We start from the raw sequence: 19506 nt of genomic DNA on the forward strand, positions 1-19506 counted from the left end.
AACACCTCGAAATATATATTTTAGACCCCACAAAGTATATATATTCTTGATCAGCATAAAATTCTATGTCGATTTAGCGATGTCCGTCCGTCTGTGGAAATCACTTTAGCTTTCGAACAAATTGAAGTAGATTGATAAAATTTTACTCAAATGTATATTATGTCTGCAAAACTTTTGGTGTTGAAAATTAGTCATGTAGGTCCACGTTTTGGTAATGCCCGTGTAGATAAATTTTAAAATATAAAAGCAAAGATACAAACCACTTGTATTTTGTGTTGGTGCGCAAGGGGTTAATTGAAAAATAGTTTTTATAATATTAATGATTTTTACCATTTTTTGGATAAATCAACGTATTTTTAATAAGTATTAAGATAATAACAATTCTCCTAAATTAATTTAACAGGAAAATGACACAATTTCCCGACGAGGACGAATTACCAGAGTGGTGTTGGCGGTAGGGAAACTGCATGGAAAATGCTGAATTGCACAAAAACTATGCTAGGTGCGTCATTAAGGCGGGGCTGAAATGAAAGTTCTCGAGGAGTACTTTCTGGCTATATATGCAACTGATTTCAGATAATCGAATAATCTTCACGGGCATGTTTTGGTATAGCCAAAAAAAATTATGTATTTTAGTAAATATGAAAGAGTTGTATTATTACTATAAGCTCAGGTTTAATATTGTAACTAGTAATACTTGTATATGGTTTTATAGGCTTTGTATTACAGAAATGGATGAAATAAATAAATAAATATAATTGTACCACCCTATTTTCGGTATTTTGGTGATTTAAGAGACATTATTCACCGGAAATGTTTCAAATTTAGTATTGTAAGTTCGTTATGTACAGCCTATGACAGAAAATTGTCTGTATATATGACGGTACCTCGCAATATTCTGTATTTTGAAGATTTTAGTGGCAATATTTACCGGAATTGTTTCAAATTGGTTCAAATTTTCAACGATTTTTTTTTCAAGTTTCGCATTTGAATATTGTAATGGCTTATGGAAAAAGTTTCCTATGTAGGTCCTCGTCCTTCTATAGACCCTAATATAACGGCTACATTCGGTATTTTTAAGATTTTATGGAAAGGAGGGTATATTAACTTTGTCATTCCGTTTGTAACATCCTTAAATATTCGTCTTAGACCCCATAAAGTCCGTCTGTCTGTCTGTCTGTTGAAATCACGATGCAGCCCACATTATTTGACGTAGAGCGCCAAAATTTAGCAGAGCTATTTACATTGTGTGGTTGGTATTGGAAAAGAGATATATCGGTCCACGTTCTGGTATAATCCCCATATAACGGTACCTCCCGATATTCGGTATTTTGATGATTTATGCCACATTTTTTCACGGATTTGTCTGGAAATTGGTATTTGTAGGTCATAACGGGTCCCTGAGCGTGTGGCAAAACATTGCATGTATAGGTCCACGTTGTGGTATAGCCCCCATATAAAGGTACCTCCCGATATTCGGTATTTTAGTTTTTTTTTTTTTTTGCCACATTTTTTCACGGATTTGTCTAAAAATTGGTATTTGTGGGTCATAATGGTTTCCAGCTCCGGTGGCGAAACATTGCATGTATGGGTCCATGATTTGGTATAGCCCCCATTTAACGGTACCTCCCGATATTCGGTAATTTGATGATTTTTGCAACCTTTTTTCACGGATTTGTCTGAAAATTGGTATTTGTTAGTCATAATGGGTTCCAGCTCCGGTGGCGAACATTGCATGTATGGGTCCATGATTTGGTATAGCCCCAATGTAATAGTACCTCCCGATATTCGGTATTTTGATGGTTTTTTCCACATTTATTCACTGATTTATCTAAAAATTGGTATTTGTGGGTCATAATGGGTCCTAGTTCGTGTGGCAAAACATTGTAATTATAGGTCCACGTTTTGGTATAGTCCCCATATAACGGTACCTCCCGATATTCAGTAATTTGATGATTTTTGCCACATTTTTCACGGATTTGTCTGAAATTGGCATTTGTTGGTCATAATCGGTTCCAGCTTCGGTGGCGAAACATTGCATGCATGGGTCCATGATTTGATATAGCCCCCATATAACGGTACCTCCCGATATTCGGCATTTTAATGGTTTTTGCCACATTTCTTCTAATGTTTCTTTTACCCTAAGGTGGAGGGTATTAAAAGTTTGGCCCGGCCGAACTTACTGTTTTTTTACTTGTTTTTGTGAAAATTGCCAATTTTGTTCCAAATGGTGGAGGGTATTCAAAGTTCGGCCCGGCTGAACTTACATCTTTTTTACTTGAATATTTTAATCTTGGTCATTTGCAGGAAAGGTAACAAAAGACTAAATCTACGTATCTCATTATCACACTTCATGAAATTTTGGTATAAATTAAGGGAAGTGCAAAATGTGGGGATAATCGGTGAATAAAATAGAATATTATGAGACTTATGATTTTTTAAATACCAGTCCACAGCCAATCTTAGTAGATATAAAAGTGACGGACTATACTGTGATAAAATTTTTTGGTGTTTACAGTTTGTACTACATCGGGTACCCTCCCGTACATTTTTAAGGCATTACAAAAATTTATACCTGAACACATATTGTTTATTCCTCCATTACTCGTAATGCATGTCTTTAGATGTACTCGAGTATTCCTACTTCATTTGTTCATTGAAATTGTAGTTTTGAGCTAAAACTTTTCATAACACAAATAGTTTATTTAATAGAAAAGAAAAAACTCCCAGTACAAAGGGTTAAAAAAAGTACAAGGCAAATATATATATGTACATACATATCTATGCTTGTATTCAACTACATGTTTATGCATCTAATTAACAACTTTTACGGCATTTTCTGTTATATTCAAACACTCCACAGAGCATTTACCTAAAAACCCAAATGCAGTCATTATGATATAATGGGAGATTGTCTATTACCCAAAAGAAAAAAAAAAAACAACAACAAAACTTATCTTCTCAACGTAAATATGAACATATGTAGGTATGTAAAGTTTTGACGAAAAAATAAACCAACATCATTTTATTTATTTACTTTAACAATCACTTTCAAATTAGTTAATAAAAAAACTGATAACGGCAGAGTGTTAAATAATTTCAAATATCCATAACCAGAGGAAATAACTTCATTGCCATTAGAAAATTCTGGGATCAATTTAAACCTTGGGGGTTTTCAGACAACAATTCGTGCGATTAGTCCTTGATTGCTTCTAAGGTCAAATTAAAAAAAATAATAATAATATTTTATATAAATAATTGGATTTAATCAAATGGTCGCATTAATGCCATATTAAATAGGGGTTCATAATTCATGGAATTCTTTTTGAAGACATTGAATCGGGACAGATTCAATCTCCCCTATTGAGTTAATGAAAATTCAATTGTCAATCGAAAGTCAATGCACTTCAGACCAAGTGCAGCGATTAATTTTTTGAATTGCGTAGCTCATTAAAATTCTTTATTATTTTTTTTTTTTTTTTGGCTTTTTTTGTTGTGCCTATTTAAATCCATTAAAATTGAAATATTTTTTATTGATTTGTAATATATATTGGGCATGAATGATTAACGTAAAAGATATAATTATTTTTGCATTCCATTCTGCAAAAAAAAAAAGGTCGTAATTAACCGCCTAACCCCATTGAAATTCCTCTAAGCTAACTAATGACAAGAAATAAGTGGAGAACAATGTTTGAAAGAGTTTTAAAGTACCTCTCACATTTTATTTCTCTGATAAAAAAAATGGCAAGAAATGTTTGTCAAAATATCTCTATAAAATATACTTAAAAGGAAAAAGGGGAAATTCTCATCCTCAGTAACGGTTTAAACTTTAAGCCGAATTGATGGAATAAAATGTGAGAAATCAAATAAATGTAATTTATCTGATAATAACTTCCTAATGATAGCCAGTATAAGGCCTGTAATCTATAGAGAGTCTTGTCTCTATAGGAACTTTTCGAAAGGGTTTTCTCGACACAGAGTATTTTTCTCCATAGAAGCACAGAACTAAATCTTTTAGGGTTTTTCCACCTCCACCATTCTATGGGGGTATATAAAATTTGTCATTCCGTTTGTAACTGCTCGAAATACTCATGTCAGACCCAAAAAAGTATATATATATTCTTGATCAGCGTAAAATTCGATTAAAAAGTCGATTTAGCGATCTCCGTCCGTCTGTCCGTCTGTTGTTTGTCCGTCTGTCTGTTGTAATCACGCTATCTTTTGAACGAATTGAGACAGAAGGCTAAAATTTATTTATTTTGCCAGTAGGTAGGTTAAGTTCCTAAGTGGGTCATGTAGGTTTACGCCTTCATATAGCCCCCATATAACGGTACCTTCCCTTATTCGGTATTTTGATGATTTTAGTGACATTTTTACCGGAATTGTTTCAAATTTAGTATTTGAAGTTCGCAATGGATATTATAGCCTAAAACCGGAAATTTTCTGTGCAGGTCCAGGTCCCTCATATAACGTTACCTCCCGATATTCGGTATTTTGATGATTTTAGCTACATTATTCACCGATTTTTCGCATTTGAATATTGTAATGACTTATGACAAAAGTTGCAATAAAGGTCCACGTCGTCGCATAGACCCTAATATAACGGTTACATTCCCCATTTTTAAGATTTTAACAGAAATTCGTTCCAAATGGTGGAGGGTATTCAAAGTTCGGACAGGCCGAACTTAAAGCTATTTTACTTGTTAGAGGTCAAAAATCTTTAGAAGTTTCATAAAAAGTATTCTATACATCAGAGACCTGTTTAATACTTTATTTTCATAGATTTGGGTCTCTTTTTTCGTACAAGTCATGTTAAAGGTACTCCAGATTAAGTTTTTTCTTAAAAACTTGATAAAAACTTTAAGTATAACTTTCTATAAGACTGGTTGGGGTTAAAACAGTGTGTCCAATAGGCCTTCTGTTTATATAAGGGCTTCTTTTCGAAGTTCTATAAGGAGGTAAGACAGGTTCGTAAAATCACTGAAATACAGCCTTTAGCAATATAATTCAGTATTTATATTCAATATTTCAATTCAAAGAAAAACTTTAATGCCAGACCCTCAGTGTACGTTTCTTTCAATCATAGATTTTTTTTAAATACAGGATTAAAACCCGAAAATAGTTTTGGGATCTTAGGCAAACTTTTCCTATGAGACCTTTTTATACCCTACAACACTATGTGTTGGGGGTATTATAAGTTTGATTGGGCCAAAAATTATGTAACACCTCGAAATATTGATTTCCCACATAGGAAAGTATATATGGATCTTCCTATCTCGCCGAGTTGAGTCGATCTAGCTATGTATGTCCGTCCGTCCGTCTGTCCGTCTGTCCGTCTGTCCGTCTGTCCATGTTAATTTGTAATCACTCTACAGGTCGCAATTATGGCCCGATCTTCACGAAATTTAGAATGGAGGTGGGTCTGGGGTCAGAATAGAACCCTATTTCTTTTGGAGATGATCGCATAATATTTAGGGGTCGAAATGGACCAAAAACTGAAAAAATGTCGGATTTTGCAGTAGCTATACAGGTCGCAATTATAGACCAATCGACGCGGAACTTCGCATGTAGCTAGAGTTTAGGGCGGGGAAGAAGCCTACCAATTTGGGTGGTCATCGGATAATATTTAGCGGGTAAAATAGACCATATCTTTTGTGTTGAAAAAATTCAAAATTTTTCATTAAAACCGCGAATATTTTAAATCCCGGCGAAATCACCAAGCCATGGCAAGGTTACTTCTGATCTTTACATTGATGTTAACATCCAACAAAACGGATATATAGCAAAATATGTACGATATATATGTTTTTAAAAGAAGATATGCTTGAAAAATCTCTTATATGTCGAGAACGGCTGAACTGATTTCGACAGTTCTCATTAATTCAGAATAGCCTCTTGGCAGGAAAGAAAAAACGTCTAAAAAAATTGCATAAAAATATCTCTCTAAAGATGAAAATATTGATTTTCTAAAATTTTCTCATATTTTTTCAATTTTGTCATATTTTTGGCATATTTTCATTTTGAATTAAACATTTGGTAATATTTCTACAGCTAACAAAACTAAGTAGTTAGGATATCAGGATATCATATACAGATCGCATTTATGGCCCGATCCTTACGAAATTTTGCATGGAGATAAGATGAGGGTCAGAATAGAAGCCTACTCTTTTTGGAGATGATCGCCATATCTTTAGGGGTTGAAATGGACCAAAAAATTGCAAAATTGTCAGCAAGTCTAATTATCGCCCGATCCTCACGCGCATTTGAATGGAGGTTACCGGACATTAAAATATTCAATGTCTGAAATATTTTGCCAACTTTTGTAGACAAAATACGAAAATATCCATTCCAGTGACTTTTTGGAGAATTCACAAATACAGGAAAGACGCACTTCTGACTATTTCGTTGAAGAATATAGTCAAATGTCTGTATTCCATATAGATGCGTTTTAGTCAAAAACCAATAATAAATGTTAATCTTTTGCCACTTCTGAGAGATTATGGGTCTTTGGGAAATATTGGTTCCAGATCTAGGAAGACCATTTAAGTGCAACATCTACCAATAAATTGGAAATGAGCAAATTAGTTAAAGTCGTTATTATTCGAAAATTAGAGAACGAAACCTGATGGTTTTCTTTTATTATTTGTCACAATATCTTGTGCAATTCTTTCGAGTATCTGGCCTATATAAACTGTATCATTTATTATAGTGTTGTAGGGTATTCAACGGTCGGCCCCGCTCGACTGTAGCCTTTGCTCACTTGTTATATTTAGCCTTAACCAATAACAAAGATTCTCCAATATTTTTTTTGAAAATTTAAGTTAGATTTTAGAAATTTGAAGAGATCTTTGGACTGCATTTGCATAATTTCTTAAGTTCTTATGAACCCTTTTAAGAAGAACTTTAAGAATATTTTGCGAAAAAAACATCTTTCCTAAAATGTTTTTAATTTTTTATGAATTCCTGGCGTTTAGATCAGATTTAGACTTGTGATATATTCTGGGATCTTTAAAAGAATATATAACAAATAATATTGTAGAATTTTACCAATTGCTTCGATTCCGTATTGTAGAATTTTTCGACTTACTACGATCCCGTTTAGTAGGATTTTTATTCACATTTTGGGGAAAAAAAAATCTAAAAAGACCCACTTATTTGGGGTATATACCACAACTCTTTATTCAATCTTCTGTCATGGAAGGTTTTACCAATTACGAATTCAAAATATAAAATTTAAAACGATTCGGTTTAGAAATGTTGTTTAACTATCGGGATGTACTGAAGGATGAAGACTAAAGAAAAAATCACAGTTTGGTGAAGTTTATGGGCTTATCGTAAAAAAGTGCTACGAATTGTAACGTAACTGTGATCTCAGTATCACATATCCAACTTTTTCCTGTTGGGATCAAGAGTGAAATTGGAACATATTGATCCACTCATCCTATTACCTTCTCTAAGAAAGTTCAATAAATTTCAATGCATAATAATAAATAAATAACCAGTAAAGAGAGCAAAAAGTCAGGCGGGCCGACTTTATTTGAAGATATATCCTCCTCTGAAATTCACGGAAGTATTTGTTCCTAAACTGTTTTTCATCAAAATCCATCCCATTTGAGGTGATATTATACTTTTTAGGCACAATGAACTTCAAATCGGATGAAGACATATATGGGAGCCATATTCAAATCTGAACCGATCTATGAAATTTAGCAGAGGTATTTTTATGCTGCATCTGATAGTTGTTACCAAATATTGTAGCCGTGGAAAACATTTTGCGGGTGTGAGGGACATATATATAAAATCCGATGAAGCATATGTATGGGACCTATATGTATATCTTAACCGATTTTCTCGGTCGGTCATTCGATTCGAGCTTATATTAACCATTACGTCCCCAATAACTTGAAATCGAGTAAATATATATGTGGGAGTTATATCCAAATCTGAACCGATCTCAATAAGAGATATTTCTATTCTGTATCTTATAGCTGGAACCAAATATAGTTGTTGTAGGGAGCATTTTACGGGTTTGAGGGTCTTAAATATAAAATCTCACCAAACATATATATGGGACCTATAGCAGCTATATCTTAACCGAAGTTCATCAAATTTGATGGTGTCAAAACCTGGCTGGGTTTATATTAACCATTTGGGGCGCACAAAACTTGAAGTCGAGTAAAGATATATATGTGAGCTATATTCAAATCTTAACCGATCTCGTTACAATTTGGCTAGGATATTTCTGAGCTGTATTTGATATATTTTCCCTAATATCGTTGTTACGGATTACGGCTGACGGACAAAAATAGCAAATCGGATTAAACATACCTATGAGAGCTATAGCTATTACGGATCCGATTTGAAATACATATTTCCAGCGTCGATTTGGTCGCATGTGCCAAATTCCATCCTATTTAGACTAATATTACAGATTTGGTGCACAATAAAAAGTAAATTGGACAAAGATATATATAGAAGCTATGGAAGCTAACTCAAATTTCAATAGGGTTCCTCCTTAGACCAAACAAATCATTTTTGCAAAATATTATCTCGATGGGATATTAGATGCGACATGTACTTTGTTTTATGGACAGACGGACAGACATTCATATATAAATCGACTCAGAATGTCATTTTATGCAGATCATCAAAAGTAACCTATGGGTCTATTTCGCTTCCTTCTCTATGTTACAAACAAATGCGCAAATGCAAAAATCATATATCGTTCCAGTTTTGAATTGCCCTCCATGTACTGCTAGCAGGTCGGGGCCATAATTTGTTAACTATATGAGCTTTAATTTAGTATTTTCTGGTCGAAATAAGTAAACACACCTAGCGATGACATAATGTAGTTTTTAAGGCAGTAGCAGAATTTTGTTAAAAGTCCACAATTTCTTATATAACTTCATTAGCACCTTGTTTGAGATCTATTGGGGACACACTTTGAAAGTTATGGGAAGAATAATTCGTTTTGAAATCTAAGAAAACCAATAATACTAATTCGAAAACCCTTTTGATACCATCTACAATATATCAAAATTTTATATATGTTGAACGAAATGGGCTAAATATTTTTCCCACAATTATTTAATACACGTGTGGGAGTACATCTTGCTTTTAGATTTTTGATTTCTAACAAATTATATTATTTCACATGATGACAATTTTTTACAGGTCAATTTAAAACTTTCTTGACAAATTATGGAATATTTTTGTGGCGCGTGTTTCCAATTATTAATAGTTTAATTATTTTATTTTTTCACAATTATTTTCATTTTTTTTAATTTCCACAAATAATTTACGTTCACACACCATGTCACACAAAAACAATTTTTGTTTATAATTTTGTCACACAAAAAATGCGGTTTATAATTTTGTTGGGATTTAAATACGCTTTTCTTCGTTTTTTTTTTGGTTCTTTAAAACCGTTACTTTTTTTAAATTTCCAATTTTGATTTATTTGTTTCTCTGTTTTTTTTCCTTTGAACCACCTCTTCTTACCGTTATCAATGATGCATCTTCCAGTACATCGGATTTGAGGTTACGGCCGCCACCGGCCAAATTGCCATTGCTCGACAGTAGGACACTGTTCAAAAGATTCTTGAAACTCAGCGAGGTATAGCTGAAGGGCGAAAGTATGGTAAAAGCCATTGAACTTCCGAATAGCTGCAGCACAAGTAACGCATACAAGATAATGGCAATTGGCCAGAGGCCACCACCACGACCACCGCGACCACCACAGCCAAATAGCCGATATATAATTTCACTTTTTTTCAACGATTTTCCAGAGCAGCGATGTTGGCGAGCATTGAGGTTTGTTGTCGGCGCTGTTGTGGTAGTAGTTGGGGTTTTGTTGAGATTTTTCATCATCATCATCTTTATTGTTGTTGTTTTTCCGTTTATTTTTCTTATTACTTGTTTTCCACCTCTTTCTTTGTTTGTGGTGGGCACTCTTCTTTTTTTCTTTTTCTTTAAAAAAACTTTTCTTTTAACGGCAACGAAAAAAAAACTTTGAAGTTGATATCCGACAACAATCTTGTAAACTTAAAACACGTTACAATATCTACGTCACTGGATCAGATATCAGCCATCCCCCGGGGGCAATATGGGAAAATTAAAACAAGATTTTTTTTTTGCTTTTCAAAAATTCACTTTAAAATATCTCTTTGATGTATAAAATTTGTAATTTTAATTTTTCTTGTTTTTTTTTTTTTTCTATTTTTTAAAATTCAAAATTTAGTAACGGTGTGCAAGATATTTCTCTCTTGTGCTGTTTCGAACCGATGTTGTTATTGCTTTTCTATTTTGTTTTCATCTGATTTTTCGTTAAATTTCCAATTTTCTTTTATACGTTTCTTCGAAATCTTCCACAACGCTGCAAAACGTTTGTTTCAGACACTTGTAACCGTTTCGGAATTGAAAATCCACCGTTTTTCTCAAATTGCGACTGCTCTTCTGGAGCTCTCAGCGTTGACTGCGGTTTGTTGTCGATCGTGTTTAAGCCAAGCTTTGGTTTTACACCTGTTTTTTTCTTGGCGTTTGTGGCTTGTCGAACTAACCGCAAAGCTATGATGGCCAGTTGAATGCGAATGCTCAGTGTGCCAAAAATCTATCAAACATGTTGTAAGGTTCGCTGCAATAAATCATACAGTATGAAATGGCAAGGTTTGATGTACAACATGGCTGATGTTGCATTGCCGGCTGTTTGAGCATTCTTATGATCGATCAGCTGCTGCTGCCGCTGAATGCATTAACTTGTTGTGTTGGGTCGTCTGGTATTGTTTTGTCTGATTTCCGGTTTTTCGGAACTTCTTAATATGGAGTAACATTGTTTGGCATGAATGCGGGCAGTGACCTTGACCTCATTTCTTTAATACAATACATACAAACAAACAAAATAAATACGATAATGGAATATTTCGAATGATTTTTAAGAAGATTATGAATTATGGAAGGATATTTTAAGGTTCGATGTGTAAAGTCGAGGTTGATGTGACCCTTTTAAATTACCTGCAATATTGTATGGAGAGTATACTATGTTTTTCATTCCGTTTGAGTACTTATATTCTTGATCTGCGTAAAAATCCAAGTTGATTTAGCCTTGACCGTCTGACAGTTGTAATCACGCTAGAGTCCGAACAACTTTTCATAGGAAGCTTTTTATACCCTCCACCATACTATGGAGGGTAAAACCGTTTGCAACTCATCGAAATACTCATATCAGACCCAACAAAGTATATATATTCTTGATCAGCGTAAAATTATAAGAGCCATATCGGTCTACGTTTTTATATAGCCCCAAAAAAACGGTACCTCCCAATATACGGTATTTTGAGGATTTTAGTGAATTGTCTCAAATTTCGTACTTGAAGTTCGCAATGGGTACTACAGCCTATGACAGAAAATTGCCTATGCAGGTTCACGTCTTCGAATTGCCTCCATATAACGATATCTCCCAATGTTCGGAATTTTGAGTATTTTAACAACGTTATTCACCGGAATTGTTTGAAATTTCGTATTTGAAGTTACTAGTAGGTACTACAGCCTGTGACAGAAAATTGTCTATGCAGATCCAGGTCTTCGTATAGCCCCCATATGACGGTACCTCCCAATATTCGGCATTTTGATTATTTTAGCGATATATTTTTACCAGAATTGTTTAAAATTTCGTACTTGAAGTTCGCAATGGGTATTACAGCCTATGACTGAAAATTGCCTATGCAGGTTCACGTCGTCGTATAGCCTCCATATAACGATACCTCCCGATGTTCGGTATTCCGATTATTTTAACGACATTATTCACGGGAATTTCATATTAGAAGTTCGGAATCGGTACTATTAACAAAAAATTACTTATGAAGGACCACGATTTCCTATAGCCCTCATATAGGTTCGTTTGGGAAGTATTTTTCAATGGGATTTTTTTTTTTGATTTTTTCTAGTTCCTTCAAAATGGTGGAAGGTATAAAAAAGTTCGGCACGGCCGAATTTAGCTTCCTTTTTACATGTTTTTATCTACAAGCAGGTCAAGTTTGAATATGGATTATATCCATACACATATTTTCCGGTATTTCACCACATTTTCCAAAGGAATTGCTTAAAAGCTGCTACGTTGAGCTCTCAGATTTATGTTTCCGTATAGCCCCCCATGTAACAAATTCTCACAGTATTTGGAATTTTGATAATTTTTACTCAGAGTTTTTAATAAAATTCTCTCAAATGTGGAATTTGAAGTTTTTAATGTCTTAATAATAGTACGCTGCGAAATTCGGTAAATTAACGATTATTTTTAAATTGCCTGAATCTTGACATTTGAAGTTCGTAATAGATATTTATCCCTCTGGCAGAAACATGTTCAATATGGTTGTCCGTTTTCGTATATCTCGCCTTAAACGGTACCTTCCGATAATAGGTATCGGTAATGAATTTTTGTTGGCATTTAATATATGAAGCTCTTAATAGGGTCTGTGTATATGAGTACTCATTTGCGTATAACTCAAAAAAAGGATTTTAACTATTTTCGCATTTTAACAGAGCTATGTTTATTCTAAACCGATGTGCCGATTTTCACACCGGACCTAGGATCGATATTAATATTACGAAGTGCAAAGTTTCAATCAAATAATTTACTTTATTCTCTTTGTATACAAATATAATTTAATAGGGCCATATCGTGCCTCATCGAAATTAGGATTTTGGTTCCTAGGTCTCTTTGGAGTCGATTAGGAGGTATGTAACCATCCATCTGGCTGGTGCGTACGATATCTTCGAATACTTCCGATTTTGGCCTCACTTGTTACTCCTTCGTCATTTTTTGTCAAACTTTGATCGACTTTGGTGATGGGCAATATCGCTCCACTCCCTCTTGTACCTCCCCAGGATAAGGTCGAAGAACATGAGCTATATCAGCGAACGAGGACTCCTTTAGTAACTCTCCCACAAAGGAAGGCATTTTATCCACGGAAGACCCGCGGAAGTTGTTTTAACTATAGAAGGCCTGTAGAAGGTCTTCCAACGATAGAAGACCTGTGGAGGGATTCTAACTATAGAAGACCTGTGGAAGGTATTTAAGCTACAGAAGATCTGTGGAAGGGCTTCTAAGCATAAAAGACCTGTGGAAGGCCTTATAACCATGGAGGACCTGCGAAGGGTCTTTTTTTTTCTATAATAGACCTGTGGAAGGTCTTCTTACTATAGAAGACCTGCGAAAGATCTTCTAACTACAAAAGACCTGTGGAAGCTCTTGTGAAAGGTATTTACTTACTGAAGACCTGTGGAAGGTCTTCTAACCATAGAAGGCCTTTGGATAAGAGAAGACCTATCTACGGAAGACCTACAGAAGTTCTTTTAACTGTAGAAGGCCTGTTGAAGGGATTGTAACAAGAGAAGACCTGAAGAATGTCTTCTAAGTACAGAAGACCTGTGGAAGGTATTTTATCTACAGAAGATCTGTGGAAGGGCTTCTAAGTATAGAAGGACTGTGGAAGGTCTTCTAACCATAGAGGACCTGTGAAGGGTCTTTTTTCTATAATAGACCTGTGGAAGGTCTTCTTACTATAGAAGACCTGCGAAAGATCTTCTAGCTACAAAAGACCTGTCGAAGCTCTTGTGAAAGGTATATACTTACTGAAGACCTGTGGAAGGTATTTTATCTACAGAAGATCTGTGGAAGGGCTTCTAAGTATAAGTACTATAAAAGACCTTTAGAAGGTCTTCTTACTATTGAAGACCTGTGGAAGCTTTTGTGGAAGATATTTATCTTTGGAAGACCTGTGGAAGGTCTTCTAACCATAGGAGACCTTTGTATGGCCTTTCAACTGAATATAGAAGACCTGTGGAGAAGAGAAGACCTGAGGAATGTTTTCTAAGTATAGAAGACCTGTGGAAGGTATTTTATATACAGAAGATCTGTGGAAAGGCTTCTAAGTTTAGAAGACCTGTGGAAGGCTTTCTAAGTATAGAAGACCTGTGGAAAGCCTTCTAACCATAGAAGACCTTCGAAGGGTCTTTTTACTATAAAAGACCTGTGGAAGGTCTTCTTACTATAGAAGATCTGTGGAAGCTTTTGTGGAAGATATTTATCTTTGGAAGACCTGTGGAAGGACTTCTAACCTCCATGGTATTTAAGCGAATTACAGATCGCAATCATTTTCTCTGTTTGGTACTCGGTTCAGATTAGGATATGCTACCATATACATATATATGTTTGACCGATTTAACGTTAATGCAACACCAAATGTATAATTTCGTGTCTAAAGCTTGTCATCCAGAGAAAGAATTGAATTTAAATTATTTAATTCGTGTATTATGGCTTGGCAGAAGTGAAAACATCATCAAAATTCAGTAGTGAAAACATGATCGAAGATATTTCCGGGCATGGTCATTTTGACTGATCAGAATGTGGTATTGCCTGTGGTCTTGGCGGTCATTATGGAAAATTAATTATTTTAATTACTTTCCCTTACTTCAATTGTCCTAGGTAATTATATGCTTTTGATCAGGATTCTATGCTCCTGAAATCCATACCTTACACTACAGTTTTTTAATTTTGATTTTTGTGGGGAACTACTATTTATTAATAACTTCTAACTATTTTTTCAGGACTAAATATTCTTCAAACCACTGAAAATTGATATACATCTATACAATATACACACATATATTGAGGGTCTTTTCCTGCATTATCCAGATGCCTTTTATTTACCCGCAAATGTCTAAATTATTCTCTCTTTAAAACTGCATACAAACTTAAATTTCCACAATTTTTCCAACTGCAACTAAATCATAATTATATACTGCTCCATGAGCTACCAGCAAACAGTTAAACGCCGATCATTATCCATATGGAAATTGTCACTTTTAACAACAGCAACAGCAGCAGCAACAACAACAAGTAAATACCCATTTACACTAACATAATTGCGTTCGTTGTATGTCCGTTTGTCTGTCTGTCTGTCTGTGTGACTCTCTGTGTATTATTGCCTTACATTGTGCATTGCGAACGGTGTGGCTTTGTGCGGTTCAACATTGGCATTACCATAAATTAAACAATTCTCCAAACGTTATCCGTCGCCCAACGATTTATGAATATGCAAATCGGCCAAATCGTTTATTATTATAAAATATTATAAATGCCGGAATTATTATTGTGCAAATTAACACTAAAAACACCAATAACCAGACTGAGTCGCACCGCTCGACACAACATAGCCATCAGACAGACAGACAAACAAACAAACAGCATGACAATAGTTGTAAAATGTAGCCAAATTATATGGTGCATACCCTTGGTAATAGCGAGATCGGTTGGTGGCAGGGGTGGGGTGTTCGCGCACATTTGTTGTTGTTTGTGGGGAAATGACAAATGCACCCGAATAAAGAAACAAAATCGAAAACACACAATCGAAAAAAAAGCCAAACAATAACAAAAACATGTTTGACCCATTGGCTTGAATATTTCACGAGGACGTCAAGACATCAGACCGACGAAGCTCAAGAGAGCGGGAGATAAACAATAATGAATGAACGACAATGACAACACGGCTAACCGAAATGACAGCGTCTAAATGTAGAGCTAACCAAATTCACAATGATTCAACTAGCGGGGCTGGCCATGCTAGCTAGACTGGTCAATATGATGATAAACATGAGATAAGTTAGCTTGTGGTGCAACAGGTTCGTGGGCATCAGTTGGAATGAATTTTAAATCAGCTCTTCTGTTGTGAACAGTTACAGTCTGATTATCTCCAATATAGGAGCCCCAAGACAATCGAGGGCGTATGAAGGTACTGAAACCCAAAGGTACGTACAAGAGACCTGAAAGCGAGGTTTTGACCATGGGAGGCCTTTAACAATTCTTATGTCATTAAATGATCTGTGGATGGTCTCCAGGCTATGCAAGACCCAGGAAAGTGTTCGGACTATAGTAGAAATTAAGTGGAATTTTTTTTGAATTTAAAAGACCTGTGGATGGTCTTCTAGCTATAGAAGACATGTAGAGAGTCTTCTATCTACAGAATACCCGCGGAAGGTCTTCCGTCTGTATAATACCTTTGGTGGGTCTTTTATCTACAGAAGACCTGTGGAAGGTTTTCTATCCACAGAAGACCTGCGGAAGCTCTTCTATCCATAGAAGACCCGTGGAAAGTCTTCTATCTATGGAAGACCAGTGGAAGGATTTCTATCTATAGAAGACCTGTGGACATCTTCTATCTACAGAAGACCCGCGGGAGGTCTTCTATCTATGAAGACCTGCGGAAGGTCCTCAAGCTATAGAAACCTGTGAAAGGTTTTCTATGCATAAAAGACCTGCGGAAGGTCTTCTATCTATAGAAGACCTGCGGTAGGTCTTCTATCTATAGAAGACCTGCGGTAGGCCTTCTTACTATAAAAGACCTGTGGAAGGTCTTTTAACTATGGAAGACTAGTGGGAGGGGTTATTTCCATAAAAGAACTGTAGAAGGTATACTATCTATTAAGACCTGCTGAAGGTCTTTTATCTATAGAAGACCTGTGGATCTTCTATCTATAGAAGACCTGTGGATCTTCTGTCTATAGAAGACCTGTAAATCTTCTATCTATAGAAGACCTGCGGAAGGTCTTTTATCTATAGAAGACCTGCGGAAGGTCTTCTATCTATAGAAGACCTGCGGAAGGTTTTCAAGCTATAGAAGACCTGCGGAAGGTCTTCAAGCTATATAAACCTGTGGAAGGTCTTTTAACTATGGAAGACCTGAAGGTCTTCTAAATATAGAAGACCTGTGGAAGGCCTTGTGGAAGGTGTTTCGTTTACGAAGCTCTTCTAACTATAGAAGACTTGTGGAAAGTCGTCAACTATAGAAGACCTGCGGTGGGTCTTCTGATCATACAAGACCTACGGAAGGTCTTCTGACTATAGAAGACCTGTGGAAGGTCTTCTGACCATAGAAGACCTTTGGAAGGCTTTTGGAACGTGTTTCGTTTACGGAAGACCAGTGGAAGGTCTTCTAAGTATAGAAGACCTGTGGAAGGTCTTCTAACTATAGAAGATTTGTGGAAGGTCTTCTAACTATGGAAGACTTGTGTTAGGTCTTCAACTATAGAAGACCTGTGGTAGGTATTCTAACTACAGAGGACTTTGAAAGGTCTTTTGTGGTAGGTCTTCTGACTATAGAAGACCTGTGGAAGGTCTTCTGATCATAGAAGACCTGTGAAAGGTTTTCTAACTATAGAAGACCTGTGGAAGGTCTTCTAACAATAGAAGACCTGTGGAAGGTCTTCTAACAATGGAGGACCTGTAAGAACTCTTCTGACTACAGAAGACCTGTGGGAAATTTTCTGACTAGATAAGAACTGCAGAAGGATTTGCAGAAGGCATTTTTTGACGGAAGACCTTTGGAAGGCCTTTATAGGGTCTCTTAACTATAGGAGACATGTGGGAACTCTACTGACTATAAAAAACCTGTCGAAGATCTTTTGGAATGAGTTGTGTTTCCAGAAGACCTGTGGAAGATCTTCTAACCATAGAAGGCCTGGGAAGGGTCATTTAACTGGAATGTCTTTTAAATATGGAAGGCATTTTTCTTGACGTCCTATAAACGATAATTGTGCCTATTGCGACTTTTCAACATCATTATCATACCTTCCTCTTAAATAGGCATCTTTGGGCGCGTGCTGAATGCTTGGCCATTTAAATTTTGAGTAATATTTCAAGAGAGCAATTATTTATTCGCCTTTCTTCTTTGTTTGAATTTCGTTCAAATAAAAATTTAACATTTATGTTTGTGTAATTGTTGGCTACCAGTGTTAACATTTTTTTTCGCTATTCGGCGTGGCTAGTACCACACTTCGGTGTTTGTTTTTGTCTTCATATTTTTGAGTAGTTGCTGTTTCTTGGTTTTATTTACGATTATTACGCCTTTCTTTACATTCATTACTTTTTGGCCTTTTCTACTTTAATTTGTTGTTTATTTTCTTTTTTTATTATTTTTATTATTTTTTCTTACGTCCGAGCGTTGTGGCTTTATACCGCTCAAGTATTTGCAAATGCTAGAGCGATTGCGTTATTAAGCCGAACCGACAACAACAACAACATCATTGTTGTTATTGTCACTGATGTTTGAATGTCTCTTTTTATTATGACCAACATCGTCGTCGTCGCTGTTGTTGTTGTTGTTGCTGTTATAAGAAAAATATGCGGTAATACCTGCACTCTGCCAACAACATTTGCCAGCAAACGTCACAGTCTTTGCCATCAACAGACATCCATCTATCTGTACATACCGACAAACATACTTAGACACAGATCACAGCAGCAAACCGTTTAAACGTCAACTGCAACCGGTATTACGACGTCCACAAAACGTTTTGTGTCCATTTCACATCAGAAATTATGATTATGGTGTCAGTAATGTTTGAGGTCTCTTTTGGGTTTTGTTGTTGTTTCTGTGGAATTATTTTGTTTTTCAATTGTGGTCCACAATGTTTCTTCGGCGGTACCTTATTAAAGTGCCGATTAAGATCTATGACAAATCTATTACCAAATATTTAAATATTTGAATGGATTAACTGTATTGCGGTGGAATTTGTGTTAATTAGATTGACTTCGGTGTATAGGAGGTCATTAGGAAAGCTTTCATATACAAAATACCTGTAAAGGAGATTTAGAATTGAGATTTAATTTGACCGATTTAAATCTAATTTAAGTTGTCTTCTCAAAGAGAACCCCAACAGAAAATTGTTTGAGGGCTTTTGAAGACTCTTTGTTCGGAAGGCTTATCAGGTTTTCTTCAGGAGAGTTATTTTTAAAAACCTTACTCCGACCGGGCCTTACTTAAACCGGGCTCTATAAATTTTTTAACTTACATGGGACAGATAATTTTTTTCTTACGAATTTTTGAAAATTTTCCGAAAAATGTTTTTTATTTACTAGATTTAATATTTTTTCTGCTTGAGGTATACAGGTTGAGATAAAAAAAAACTGCAACTAAGTCGAACGCCACAATTTTTGCATTTTTTTTAAATTTTTTGAATGAAAACAAAAAATGCCGGAAATAGCATAAAAAATTAGAATAAGTTTAGTTTTTTTTTTCGAATTGGTCACCTTTGGCACGAATTATGGCCTTCAAATAGCCAATGAAACCGTCACACGCTGCCCGAATGTTGCTCTGCGGTATTTTGGCCATTTCCGGCGAAGCGCTTGCTTGAGGTGATCGACACTTTGGCATTTTTTAGTGCCAACCTTGCTTTCCAAAATACTCCAGACACAATAGTCCAAAGGATTGGTATCCGAAGATTTTGGTGGCCATTGTGCGCTGGAAATGAAGCAAGGAGCCTCATTTTGTAACCATTCTTGGGTGGCGCGTGCTGAATGCGATGGTGATGACTCCTGTTGGAATGTCCAAGGTCTGCGGCCAAAATGTTTGCATGCCCAAGGCTTTAATACACCCTCCTGAATATTTCTGCGATAATATTTGTCATTTATTCTGATGTCGTCACAGTCGATTAATACGAGCGGAGAGCGATTAT

The 19506-nt window shown here is 35.6% G+C and overlaps 2 protein-coding genes across 2 annotated transcripts in view; one reads left to right on the forward strand and one right to left on the reverse strand.

Moving 5' to 3' along the window:
- Nucleotides 1–10580, reverse strand: part of LOC131806332 (lipase 3-like) — a 90554-nt gene extending 79974 nt beyond the window's left edge. The window contains exon 1 of the mRNA XM_059130313.1: nucleotides 9502–10580. Coding sequence (XP_058986296.1) covers nucleotides 9502–9876 — 375 coding nt within the window. The 5' untranslated portion in view covers nucleotides 9877–10580. The remainder of the gene's footprint in view (nucleotides 1–9501) is intronic.
- The window catches only part of LOC101887901 (lipase 1), a 183210-nt gene that overhangs the window by 4792 nt on the left and 158912 nt on the right, over nucleotides 1–19506 (forward strand). The gene's annotated exons all lie outside the window — the stretch shown is intronic.

Source organism: Musca domestica, unplaced genomic scaffold (genome assembly GCF_030504385.1).
Source record: "Musca domestica strain aabys unplaced genomic scaffold, Musca_domestica.polishedcontigs.V.1.1 72, whole genome shotgun sequence".
Lineage (NCBI taxonomy): Eukaryota > Metazoa > Arthropoda > Insecta > Diptera > Muscidae > Musca > Musca domestica.